At 38.4% G+C, this 12,687-nt stretch overlaps 2 protein-coding genes across 2 annotated transcripts in view; both read right to left on the bottom strand.

Annotated features, from left to right (window-relative positions):
- LOC142348307 (uncharacterized) overlaps positions 1 to 1,723 on the bottom strand; it is an 11,792-nt gene extending 10,069 nt beyond the window's left edge. The window contains exon 1 of the mRNA XM_075399610.1: positions 776 to 1,723. Coding sequence (XP_075255725.1) covers positions 776 to 1,721 — 946 coding nt within the window. The 5' untranslated portion in view covers positions 1,722 to 1,723. The remainder of the gene's footprint in view (positions 1 to 775) is intronic.
- Positions 1 to 12,687, bottom strand: part of LOC142338034 (DNA replication licensing factor mcm5-like) — a 409,068-nt gene that overhangs the window by 60,324 nt on the left and 336,057 nt on the right. The window lies entirely within an intron of this gene.

Below are 12,687 nucleotides of genomic sequence, written 5' to 3'. Positions count from 1 at the left end.
TGTTTGGGGGGATAGGTGTGGGTGGGGGAGGGGGGGGGGTTGTTGAGCTTAAATTTGAGCTGTCAGACAAAAACTTTTGTCGAAATTTTTTCATTAAATTCCGTTAAATATTCCAACCTCACTATCGGTCGTACCAAGTGTATGTATTACAGAGTATTTAAGTTCTCTATGACCAACGAAAGAAGCCGAGTTCTAAAGTTATTCAGTGAAAACCTGCGTAAGATTCCAGATTGGATTTCCGTTTGTCAGACCAGAGAGATGGTAAAAAGAATTCAAGTAGCTCAAAAAATTCTTTAGGTCATTTCATACTTGAATCAAACGTTGGGGTTTAAACTCTGAGGTTACCAAACATGGAAAAAAATTAAAATTTCAGGAAAACAAACTCAATTTTGTGGAAATAATCTAGTTCGAAAATCTGTTTCTAAAATCATTTCTTCCATTATTGGAAAATGTAACACGTCTTATTTTTCAGAATGCTCCATTATTAATTTTAGAGAACACACGATTTGTTCAAAAAAGTCTATCGAGTTTTCAGCGCAGTTAAATTTAAATAATTGAAAAGGCGTTGAAAGCTATTTTATATAACTTGAACTGATTTGCACAATCCAAACGTTTTGTAACATTTGACACATTTTCGACGCAAAAAACACTCGATTGAATAATGTTTTATGGGAAAAATCGATTTTTGTTCTGTCGGAACAAAATTCCGCTTTCTTCAAAAATGTGGGCTGGCAAAAAGTTCCTAGCCTTCGTTTCATTGGTGAAAAAATCATACCAGGAGGCGCATTATCTGGTGAGTCACCGCCACTGTCAACATCTTCAATGTTCGAATGAGCATTCTCATCTCCTAGTGGCAGCGAATCTCTCTTCCGTGATGTTGACGAGGCTGTCGTACTACTTTCCACAGTATTGACACTATTCGTTGAGTGTTTCGCCGTCATTTCATATTCATTGTGGATTGTGACGACTGCCAGTGGGGACGTCTTCCTAGGAGCCACATACAACTCTGGGTTGTTGTTATTTATGTCACTGGAATATATACTTAGATGATTGTTGCTGAGACATTTCTTTGCTTCTCTCAAAACAATGGCAGGGTGTAAAAAGTTGTATTCATGTTTAAAAAATTGAAGATCAGCTGTCGGATGTTGAAGTAACAGCTTAAAGAATGTTGAACGAGGCTGGAAACTTTCGCCTGTTTTTTTATATAAACAGATTTTCAGTAAAAACTTTTGGTGATTGATTTTGTGAATTTGACATGGCAAAGCAGGCAAACCATTCTCTATTAATCCATTCAAGCGTCTCTTCGTATCTATCAATTTCCTCGGGTCATTTCCTAGACTATCTTCGAAATAGGTCTGACTGCAAAAAGCAAGCGGATAGAAGTCTCGGACTCTCACAGGATTTGAATCGTTAACCAATCGACTTTTATGAAACTTTACAAATAAGCCAAGATCAGGAAGTTTAACACAATAGATTCCATCCTCTAGCTTCTGAATAACTTCACCGCGCCAGAACCTGTTTTTAAATTTTGCAAAAACAAACCGACCCGACTTCTCATCAAACGATTGGCGAGACAATTGAAAGCCTGTCTCATGAATTTTTGCAAGGCGCTTCTCAATATATTTTAGATCATCCTCAGAGCCCAGGTAACAGCACATCTTCTCAAACGTTGGGACTCTGACTAATTTTACATAAAGCACATCCTGTTCTTTCAAATCCATTGCTATCTGAAATTTAAAAAATGAGGTAGCCATGTCTGGTGGGAATTTTCAGCCTGGTCTAATGTGTTTCACACCCATGTCGGTTACTTTAGAACTTCACATTTATGTCTGTGCACCTGCTTAAATTTCCCGGGAAAAACAGTTCGTTACTGAGAAGCGCTCGTCAACATATCTCCAACAGACATCAATTATTCGTCGTCTCGGGACAATCATTTCAAGATTTTCTGAACGTGTCGAATCTATTCTCTACTCACGCCGTCCGAATTGTTTTTAATTCTCGCTATAAAGACTCTTTTTGCGTATGTAGTAGAAAGTTGGGGGTCTTTGTCATTATAGCCTATCTTTCTTTTTAAGAAAAGATTGATCAATTAGAAAAGGGCTCATATTACACTAACTATTGATTGAACTATTTAGACCATTTTTGGATCTATTTTGTTTTGGCCTCGTGTTTTTACGCCCACAGTTAATAATTATGCTGTCGTATAGCGCATAACTATGAAAAAAATACCACGTGCGTAAAAAACATAAGCCCTCTAAGCTGGGGGGGGGGGGGAACAGAATACATCCCCATTTTTATACCACCAATCCCATACTTCCGATCTTCCTAGAAAGCTAGCTATGATAATTTACTAGATAGCCCTGGCGAAGTTGATGATCTCAAGATGCACGGTAAAAAAAAAGTTGGGTCTGCCATTATAGCCCCCCCCCCCCCCCCCATGAAATTACACAGTAAGTCCCATAAAGTTGCAACGCTGTCGAACATTTCAAAGGTCAAAGTTCAAATTTAAAACATGCAGATATCAGTACTTCGTTATTCAAATGCATGTCGGGAGTTTTTAGAACGCTCGCTTACGTTGCAACTTTATGGGAATTATTATAGACCATGGTGGGGGGCTATAGCTTATCTGATCACTTTAATGGGAAGGTTAATGGGACAGACCCAAAGTTCTCAAAATAAATGTACTCTTGTAGTTTCAACGAAATTTGAATTAGTGCGATAAAATTGTGAACAAAATAAGGATGTACCCAAACTTCAAGACAACCTTCTTCTCTTAAGAAACTTGGGTTGAAAATGTCAACTATGCGTTTGGTATAAGGTAAGTTAAAATTGTTTCCTGAAAATCATAGCTAGACACGACAACTATGTCCGGGATCGGTTGTGCATGGGTCAATCACTGAATTTTATGATAAATTTAATGATAAGTCGGCATACAAACAGGTTCATTTAATTTTGACGCACAGCTTAATTTCAAATGTAGAGATATTGTAGCAGGTTTGCAAATTCAGCTGAGCTTCTATATTATCTTTTTTAAAAACTCTGAATCTTTTACTTAAAACGTCTCAAGATGCTAAGAGAACGTTCTACGACTTCAAATCACTTTATTAAGAATTTGGATCTGTCGATCTAAACAAGTAATCAATTTTTTTCAGATACTCATTGGGTTGTCAATAGGAGTTAGAATCCAGTCAAGAATAGGGCCAGTCATCAGATGGCTCAGACACACGAGCAATGAATTTGACGAGTAAGGCCGCTACTAAGGGAATGGGATTTTTTTCAACCAATCCATAAGGGATATAATACGGGATGATAATCAAATCGTGGCTCAGTAAAGGTTTTAAAAGTGATCTCTGGGCTTCAAAATCGTGACAAAAAGTGAATAAGAAAGTAACCAACATAATGAAGACTGGCCAACTAACCGTACCACAGCAACGTTCAACTCTGTACCGAAATAGAAAAAGCTACAAATAAAAAGCTCGTAAAAATTTGTTTCGTCATTCACAGTGCCCAGTACATGCCGCGTTTGAAACCTGGATCGCCAATATTCTGTTTACGAAAAGCGACTGTTCTGTGTTTCTTGTTTACACAGCAGAGTATTGAACAAATATCTTTAAGATTCAGCACCGAACCCGTCAGTTGCTTGCACTTCAAAAGCCATCGACTGGAACCAATAGCTTTCTCGAGGAGTTCTCTATGTTATTGCTTTTTGATTTGAGTTTTCTGGCGTCTGCATCTGCTGTGCCCAGTTTGGCCATCGTTCAAAGCGAGCAGAGGCAAGTGACTCCACTACTGTAATTTCCGACAAAAGCTGCTGTCAGGCAACAACATATAAAAAACGGCTAGCAAACTTGTCTTGGAAGCAGTAGAAACGTTTGACTCCAAAAGAACAAAAATTGAAAATGATGTCACGAGTGAGTTTCTCGTTATTTCGCTTCAACCAATCTTTTCCATGTTCAATGTCAGGTGCCTCTTCAGACCGTGACTTCTTTTAGGAGCTCTCTGAGCCAAGTTTGAAGGCTGAGTCAACAACCTCCTCGCTGAAGAAGTGAACGAGTCCTGTATGCACCCACTGCTGAAGTAATGAGAGCGGGAAGAGCAAAAATTTGAGGTGATGAGACACAAATTCCAACCCCGAGGAGGGCAATAGTGCTTGCAGAAACGCAATTTCATCAAGATTTACCTCTGTTAGCCTGCTCAATACTGTTTTCAAAATCGCACCTCAGTTCACCGATACATATTGTTCCAAAAAATTGCTTGTCGTAAGAAAATAGCGCAATTTTGACATACTGAAACAACTTCGGAGGAGATAAATACAAAGTGGACGTCATTTTATCAAGAAATCCCGATACTTTTCGTTAATTTGTTTCTGAGACCAGAGAACGCCACTTTTGGTTTCCGGACTGAGACTCCCAAGATTATAAAATCGTCTTTTGCTGTAAATTCTATTCCAGGGCATAATTTTGCAAACTGGCTAAGTATGTTATTTGTCTCGGCCTGAGTTGGCTACCCCAAGATATACTATTCACATTCTGCAAATTTAAGATTCAAGTCGAACTCTTCCTCAAAACTTGAAACTTGTTTTAAATCTCTACGTACAATTTTGTAGTCAACTCTCAGATTGCAATCTTTCAATTAATACGCGATGAGTTGTGATTATTTTGACTAACGAGTGCTTGTATTGCTCCAGCGGATGGTGAAGGCGCTTCTGTGTCCCCTGGTTTAGTCCCTTCCTCCGACAATATAAGAGCATATCCATTATATAGGAAACTGGGTTTACTATATGCGCCGTATGTATAGTTGTAACCAAACGGTCTCACGTTGCGTACATGTTTAACTCTTGTTTCTATATTTAAGGAGTTGAAGGAGTTTTGAAAAACTACTTTAATTAAAACATCAGTTCTGGGGCGGGCAGTCAGCAGTTTCCTAAAAGATGAGCTGCTATTTCCGCACCATTGCGAGTTCTGCAACCAACTTGAATGTTACCGAAACCTATCTTACGTGCGTCAATGATTTTTGAGCTCGCACATTTGGATAAAAACCATACATTATGCATTACCGACTGCTATTAGGCAAAATCCACCGTCAACTTTACTTAGTGCAATCAGTGCAATCAATTTTTCTTCAATGAAAAGGGTTTCACTGTCAACAATCAGGTTCACTATTTTCGTTAAATTTCTGAAAGAGACTTAACTTGCGATACTGTTAAATTTACGGACAAAATCTTTCAAAATTTGCCATAAGGTCCGGCTCACAAGCCGACGGGTGAAAACAAAACTACTTAAGCTTGTGATAAAAAGTTCTTAAAAAGGAGGAGAGAAAGCAATTATATTCGATATGATAAAAGAACATTTTTAGGATCCTTCTCATTGCAGCCCTCTAACCCCTAACTTAGCGGTCATATAACGCATAGCTCAAACCTCCGTAGGAATCTCAACCCAAAAAAAACGCGCAGAAGAAGGGGTAAAATGATTCAATCGTATGGCTCATATCAACTTAATTGTGAGTGTTGAACCCAACAGTTCATCAGATCGTGTAGAGAAGTTGATTTCCTCTCTTCAGTCTGCATCTCAAATGCGATTTCCTGCTCAACTCACAAAGACTGCATTATATTTGAATCAAAACTGCTTGCAACTGCAAGATAAGAACTCTAATCAGTTTTAACAATAAGTGCACAAAAACTTACTATCTTTAAATTTGTTTTGTTTTAAATTCTCATAAAAACGTTACTAAATTGATGGACAAGCTTTGTAACGACAGTTTTACAAAGTCAAGAGGGTACTTGCTACAAACGGAACAGACTCTGTAATAATAGTTTAGGTTTTGAGCCATTTTTGGACAAAGGGTTCTCTCGTCCTTCGTTTACAGCTCAGTGGAAAATTTGGCTTTACGTTGCAACTTCCAAAGTTGAAGTGAAGGCCCAGATACAACAATGGATACTTGTACACGTTTAAGTAGCCCTGGCCAATTATCTGGCACAGGGATTGTTTCCTCTACTAATGGTCTGGACGACAATCTGGCCTGGAGACGGTTCCGCTCGGCCAATGGTCTGGATAACGACCTGGCCTAGGGCCTCTTCAAAGTTTTTCAATTCTACTCTGGAGAAACAAGAACCCGGGTTGAATGTCCTCCCTAAAAACCTCCCATTTTGTTGTAAGAGTGGAGGGAGGGGCTAATCTGTCTATGGGGGGTAAATTGATGGAAGAGTGTGGGGTATTTCGCACATGGGGGCAATGGGAGGACTTTTGAGAAATACCCCCTGACCAAAATTGCAATGTAAGAGGGGGCTGCAATGGGAGGACTTTTGAGGAATTACCCCACTGAATAAAATTTCCATGTAAGAATGGGCTGCAATGGGAGGAATTTTGAGGAATTACCTCCCCTGACTAAAATTTTTTAGTCTTTTACTCCCTCACTTGTTAATTTGTCTTTTACCCCCTCACTCTTACACCGTTTTAACCCCGTTGGAAGCCTAATGCAGCCCAAAAAGACAAGAGTTTTGAGCTGCATTTTCCTAAAAATATCCCCCCATTGCAGCCCCACTCTTACATCATTTTGGGCGAAAAAATTCGACCCGGGAATCTGCGTTTTCTGGATATCAGCAAGAAATAGTCAAAATTCAGAAATAAAGAGCAGAGCAGAAAAAGTATGTGTGAAGAAATATTTTTCATAACTGTCATGATATATCAACTGAGTGATTAAACAGATACACTTGTACCAGCTTGGAGAGCTAATTGTTTCTTTTATTTGTGAACCTCAATAATCAGAAATCGAAAAGATTATCAATTAAAGGCAAAAAGAAAAAAAATTACTTTAACTTTGCGAACAAACTTTATGGAGGACATAAAAACATGGAATTTTCTCTGGAAACACAATATATCATAATTAGACCATGATATGGTGTTAAAATTAGCTGCAATCAATTCATTAAATAAGTTCATTAGATCGAATTTTGCAAACATGATTAGTCCAAAGCCAGTCTTGAAATTGCTGGGTCATCAATTATAACAGGTATTTTCTTCAATATTAACCGATTGGGTTTTTGTGCTACAAGTGCGTCAATATATCAAAAAAAGATACACGGACATTTTCGATAATGACCAAGTAAGCACAAAACCGGCGAAACTTCGAAACATTCTGTAGCTCTGAGGTCTCTACTGCAGCAATTTTGAAGAGAATGGGCTGATAAACATTATTTGTGCTGCGGTCAGAACTTGTTTCATTGTGTAATATTCTAATTTATTGTCCCGACCTGTGTACATTTAGGTGTTTTAAGTGTTTATCAATTATCAGTAGTCTCCAGCCGATTAGATATTATATTAGTAGTAATTTTTCCCGAAATGTGCTGTTACTTTACATATGATACACTAACCCTTTCTTCAAAGCGAAATTTGAGCTTGAAGGTGAAGTCGGAGATAGCAACATAGGGGGGGGGTCCAACGAGCTGTACAACCGTTCCATTGGATTGCCCAAATTTCGACAAAACTTTTTGAGAAGAACGCGTATGAGAAAATCTCAAAATTCAGCAAAAACTTTAAAATACTTAGCTACGAAGCTAATTTTATTTTTTCTTTATTCATTCTTTTGAGCCTAATGAGTGCTAGAATGTCATGGTAAATTGTTACAAATTTTAAATAACCATTTCCTGTGTTTGACATTTTCTATTGGCCTCTTTATTGTCTCAAACAACTTGACTTTTATATTTTTGTTCAATTTCATAAAAAACATTCAATTTTTTTAGGTAAATTTAATCAACCAATATGGCTTAAATGGTTCTGCTAATGTTATGCTGCTGGGTATTTTCGACTCATGTACTGTGCTTTTCCAGAACTTAATATTGCTTGATTATCCAAAAACCAAATTGTTAACATTTATGCTGTTGTTTACTTATATTGTAAACATTGCTCCAAGTTTTTTATTTTTAAGTTGCTCAGGTTACCGTAAAAATCAATTGCGTTGTTTCTATCCAATCAGTAGATTACTTTCTTAAATCTGAATACAATTTCAATAAAAGTATCATTCAACGAGTTTCAAGTTGCTACCGAGACAAGCGTTTGAAATAATATTTGAATGATTTTTTAATCTGAGTGTTCGGGACCTAAATGATTTACAGACCAGCTGCGTAAAATTATTCTGGAAACGTAATCAGATAGCGGCCGTTACAATTTATTGGTCTTTATTTGACCCGGACACTAAAGGAAGTCAAGAAGATAGTTTACGGAGAAGATGCTCAAGAAAACGAACAAAACGAGAACAAAACAAACAATATCCCGAGTTCTTCAACCACAGGTAATTCATCAAAGCCGCTTACATTAAAAGTAGCTATAACAATCCACAGGGTACTTGTGGATAATTTCAACATTAAATTGAAACACATTTTTATTCAATCCAAGATTTAGCAACACGAGAAAAGGTTAGGATATCGAGATTAAACTCCCAAATCAACTCGTATTTTAAAGTAGAAACTCTTTTTTCTGAAAAAAATGCTCAATTTAACAAGCAGTGGTGTACCACAGGTAAACGAGCGGATGCTAAGAATGTTGTTGATAACTCTTGGAACGTGCTGCAAGTTATCTTCAAAATTTTGGATCAGCAAACGTCACAAGAGACAGCAATCAAGTCCACAAAGAGAGGAGCTTCTTTTGAAGATGTATCAGTTGCAGTCTTTTGACAACAATTTTTGAAGACACGCCAAAGAATCCAACACTATCGAACACCCTTCCGTTAGACAGTTGTGTGCAAACTTCCAAGATCGGACAGCAGAAACAACTTTGAAGACAGTCCAAAGTCAGTTTCTTCGTTTTCAATGCTAATCAATCGATCTCTTGAAGATGAGTTTTTTGACGATGAGAAAACAAACTGTCAACGTCAACAACAAGTGCAGCAGAAACAAGAAAAAGCAAAAAAGAACGCTGAAAATGCGTTGAATTGGAGTTTGAACAAAAGCGACGAGATCATTACGAGCAAACGAGACAGCTTGAAGATAATTTGCAGATCAAAATGCTAGAAGCTGAGCTTGAAACTTCCTCCGGGGAGCAGTCTGACGGATTGAAGCCCTCTTTCAATTTGAAGTCGGAAGTTGAAAAGCGCTTAATGGCAGTAAGGAGCCTTAAATCAGACAAATGGGAAGAGTATGCAGAAAACATACGAGTTTCTTTGCCCCGGCGAGACTGGCTTTGTCCGCAAAAAGCAGTTAGAGGAATATCAAAATCAATGCAGTTCCGAAGAAGATTACGAAAATCCGTTCGAGTACGATAGGAAAGTTGAAAGTACGCCTATTCGAGGTTTTTGCCATTTTAACCGACACGATATCAGTTGACAGTTGCAATCTCACAGATGTCTTCTTCATTCAAAAGTCCTATATTTAGTATGGCACCTACAGACAACAGTCAGAAAAGCTTGCCCATGTTGAAACTCAGAGAATTTGATGGCAACCTTTTGAATTGGCCAGAATGTAGTTGAATATTTTTGGCTGCAGTTGACAGCAGTAACATCAGCAAGGAGGAAAAGATGAGTCACCTAAAAACCGTTCTGGTTGGAAAAGCTAAACGAGCAGTCAATAAAAAGGGCTACGCTGGTGCTATATATAATCATGCACGGAACACTTTGCAAAGAAAATCTGGTCAACCTCATCACATTGTCTCGTCTCAGTTAGCCAAAACAGAGGTTCAATGGTTTAGCATTACTTTTTGAACTCTCCGACACAGTTTCATCGTTTGTGAACACTTTAGAGCAGTTTGGATATTCAAACTATTTGTTTTCATCCAAAAATCCTGATATAGCTATCAGTAAGTTTCCTTTGGACACCAAAAGAAGATGGTTTGCATTCATTTAAACAACAGCTAGGGCGATGCGCGCAGCAAATCCAATTCAATTCAACGAATGACTGCAGGAAGTCTTTCGTATACATGGACAACTTTTGAGCAGTGGTCCTACAATTTCCGAATTAGATACTCCATCCTCCAAATCCGGAAAAAGGTTTGATTTTCAGACAAATTCGAAGTCAGGAGATTCAGTTTTGATTTCAAACAATGATAAATATAGAATTGATTCAAAATGTCCGCCGTGTGACGCCAATCATCGAATTTTGAATTGCAAGAAGTTCAAGAGTTTGAAAACGCATGAAATCACGCAGCAAAGGATTGTCCATGAGAAAAGAGATGTATTGACAAGTGTGAGAAGACTAACAACAGTTTTTTGCATTACAGGAAGAAATCTGAGGTTTCATGATTCTTTTTGAAGTCAGAAATCACGAACATGAACAGTAATTCAGTAAGATGTCTCATGCAGGTTGCAGAAGTGAGAACCTTCGGCCAAGACGGAAAGTATTAATACACTCTTGCAGCATGTGATACAGTTTCAACTCAGACGTGGGTTCACGAAAATTTTTTGGACAGGCTCCAGTTAGATGGAGAATCAATCTCTTTAATTGTGACGGGAAGCCATGGTACACAAAGAACTTCATGCCAGACAGTTCAGGTTACAATTGGGCCGGCTAAAATTCTCAAAAAAATAAGGATTGCAGCTCACGGTTAACAGTAAGAAGAATCCAGAAACTGGCAAAACTTTGTGCAACGTCCAAGAGATGAAGCCGAAAACCCCGTATGTGAAATGGTTCCACGGCACTTCGATGTTTGCTGACAAAAAAGAAGGGAAAATAAGCTGGCAATTGAAACCCTGAACTCCACAGTGAAGTTCATTGGCGAGCAGTATAATGTTGGTTTGCTGTGGAACGGAAATCAATCAGCTTTGTCGAAGAACTTTGCGTCAGCACTGGGACAACATCGAGGACTAACAGCTTGACAATGACCCACCACTCAAAACAAAATACAGTGGAACAATATTGTCTGATTTGCGAAAGAGATATGTTTCGATCTTATCCTCTGACAAATTTGCCTCAATCCGCGACGATCTTGTCTGGTATGTTCCACATCAACCGGTATTAAATCCTCACAAACCAGATAAAGTAAGGAGGATTTGCAATTCAGCAAGTAAATTTTGTGGTTACTCGCTGAATGAAATGCGATTAGTGGGATCAGTTTGATGGGCATTCTATCAAGATTTCGAAAACAAATTTGCGATGACCACAAATATCGAAAAAAAGTTTCTTCAAATTTTTGCGATTTCTTTGCTTTGACGAAAAAGACCAAGTTGTTACGTATCAGTACAATTGGCACATCTTCGGAGCTAAGTCATCTTCATCAAGTTCAATTTATGCCCTTCAACGATGCGCTCTGGATAATGCATCTGTATCCGAGCGTTTGAGTCGAATCGCTTCACATTACTTTTATATGAATGACTTGTTAGTTTCCCTGAATAGTGAAAAAATAGCAGTAGATATCAAATTGCATTTAACAGACCTTTTTGCAAAAAGTGGTTTTAAAATCACAAAATGGGCGACGAACGTCGACAAAAATGAGGTTCATGAGAAAGCATTGACAATATTTGGTCTCGAGTGGAATGATGTCTCTGACGCAATCAAAGTTTGTAGACGTATGGATTTTGCGCCAGAGAGTAGATGGACACAGCAAAAGGTCCTATCAGTTGTTTCAAGTGTTTTTGACTCATTAGGATTACTAACACCGTTTGTCATCAGAGGAAGAATCATTCTGAAAGGAATATGGCAAACGAAAGGATAATAATGGGACTCCAACATTGACGAAAACTTGAATAACCAGTTTGCAGATTGGATTGCTGAATTGAATGACGGTGAGGCTTTCGAAGTGAGCAGATATTATCAAACAAGCAATGAAAACGTCACAAATGAATTGCATATTTTTGGTGATGCCTCTGAAGATCCCTTCTGTGCTGTACCTTACCTTGTTACAGAAACCGAAAAAGCAGAACGAGAAGTTCATCATGGGCAAACACGAGTTGCTCTAGTGAAACATCACACAACTCTGAAACTGGAATTAATGGCAGCAGTCACTGGAAACAGACTGAACGGTGCTATAGAGATTGAAGAGCATTCTCTTCATTTTCACAAAACGTTTATGTGGTCAGATTCCATAACAGTAATTCAGTAGATCAGGTCAAGCAACGTTAAGCAACCCACTTTTGTAGCCATTCGTGTTGCAGAAATATTGGACACGTCAACACTCGACTAATGGCTTTAAATTGCGGGTGTGAATAGGCCAGCCGATTTAGGAACGAGAGGAATTATTTTTGACCATGTGTCGAGAAGTAACCGGATTCAAAGCCCCAAGTGGCTCAAACAACCAATCGTTTTGGAAGAAGACAACCAGCAACCAGTTGAGCAAGTTATGGACGTTATTGTGTTCATAGCTAAGGATGATAGTCAAAACATCTGAAACTGTGAAAACTTCAGCCAGCTCAACCGATTGCACAGAACAGTTTTGTGGATTTTGTCATTGAAGCATAAATACAAGCCAGTGTACGAGTTGTTAAATGTGGCTGAAGATGTCATCTGGAAAATTGTTCAGACAAAAAGCTATCCAATAGAAAGAAAACTTCCTTTATCTGGCAAAACGATTTCGCCAAACATTAAGATTGTCTCATTGGTACCCTTCATCGACTCTAACGGGATTTTGAGGGCAAAAAGGCGACTACGTAAAGCAGATTTGCCACATGAAACAAAACACCCTTTAGCACAGAGCAGTTACCCTTTACCCAGCTAGCACAGAGCAGTTCAGCTGTACTTGAATTATCAGCACAAAGTCTTTCACGTTG

The sequence above is a fragment of the Convolutriloba macropyga genome, chromosome 1 (genome assembly GCF_964194025.1).
Source record: "Convolutriloba macropyga chromosome 1, txConMacr16.3, whole genome shotgun sequence".
NCBI lineage: Eukaryota > Metazoa > Xenacoelomorpha > Acoela > Convolutidae > Convolutriloba > Convolutriloba macropyga.
This window is presented reverse-complemented; position numbering and strand designations above follow the sequence as displayed.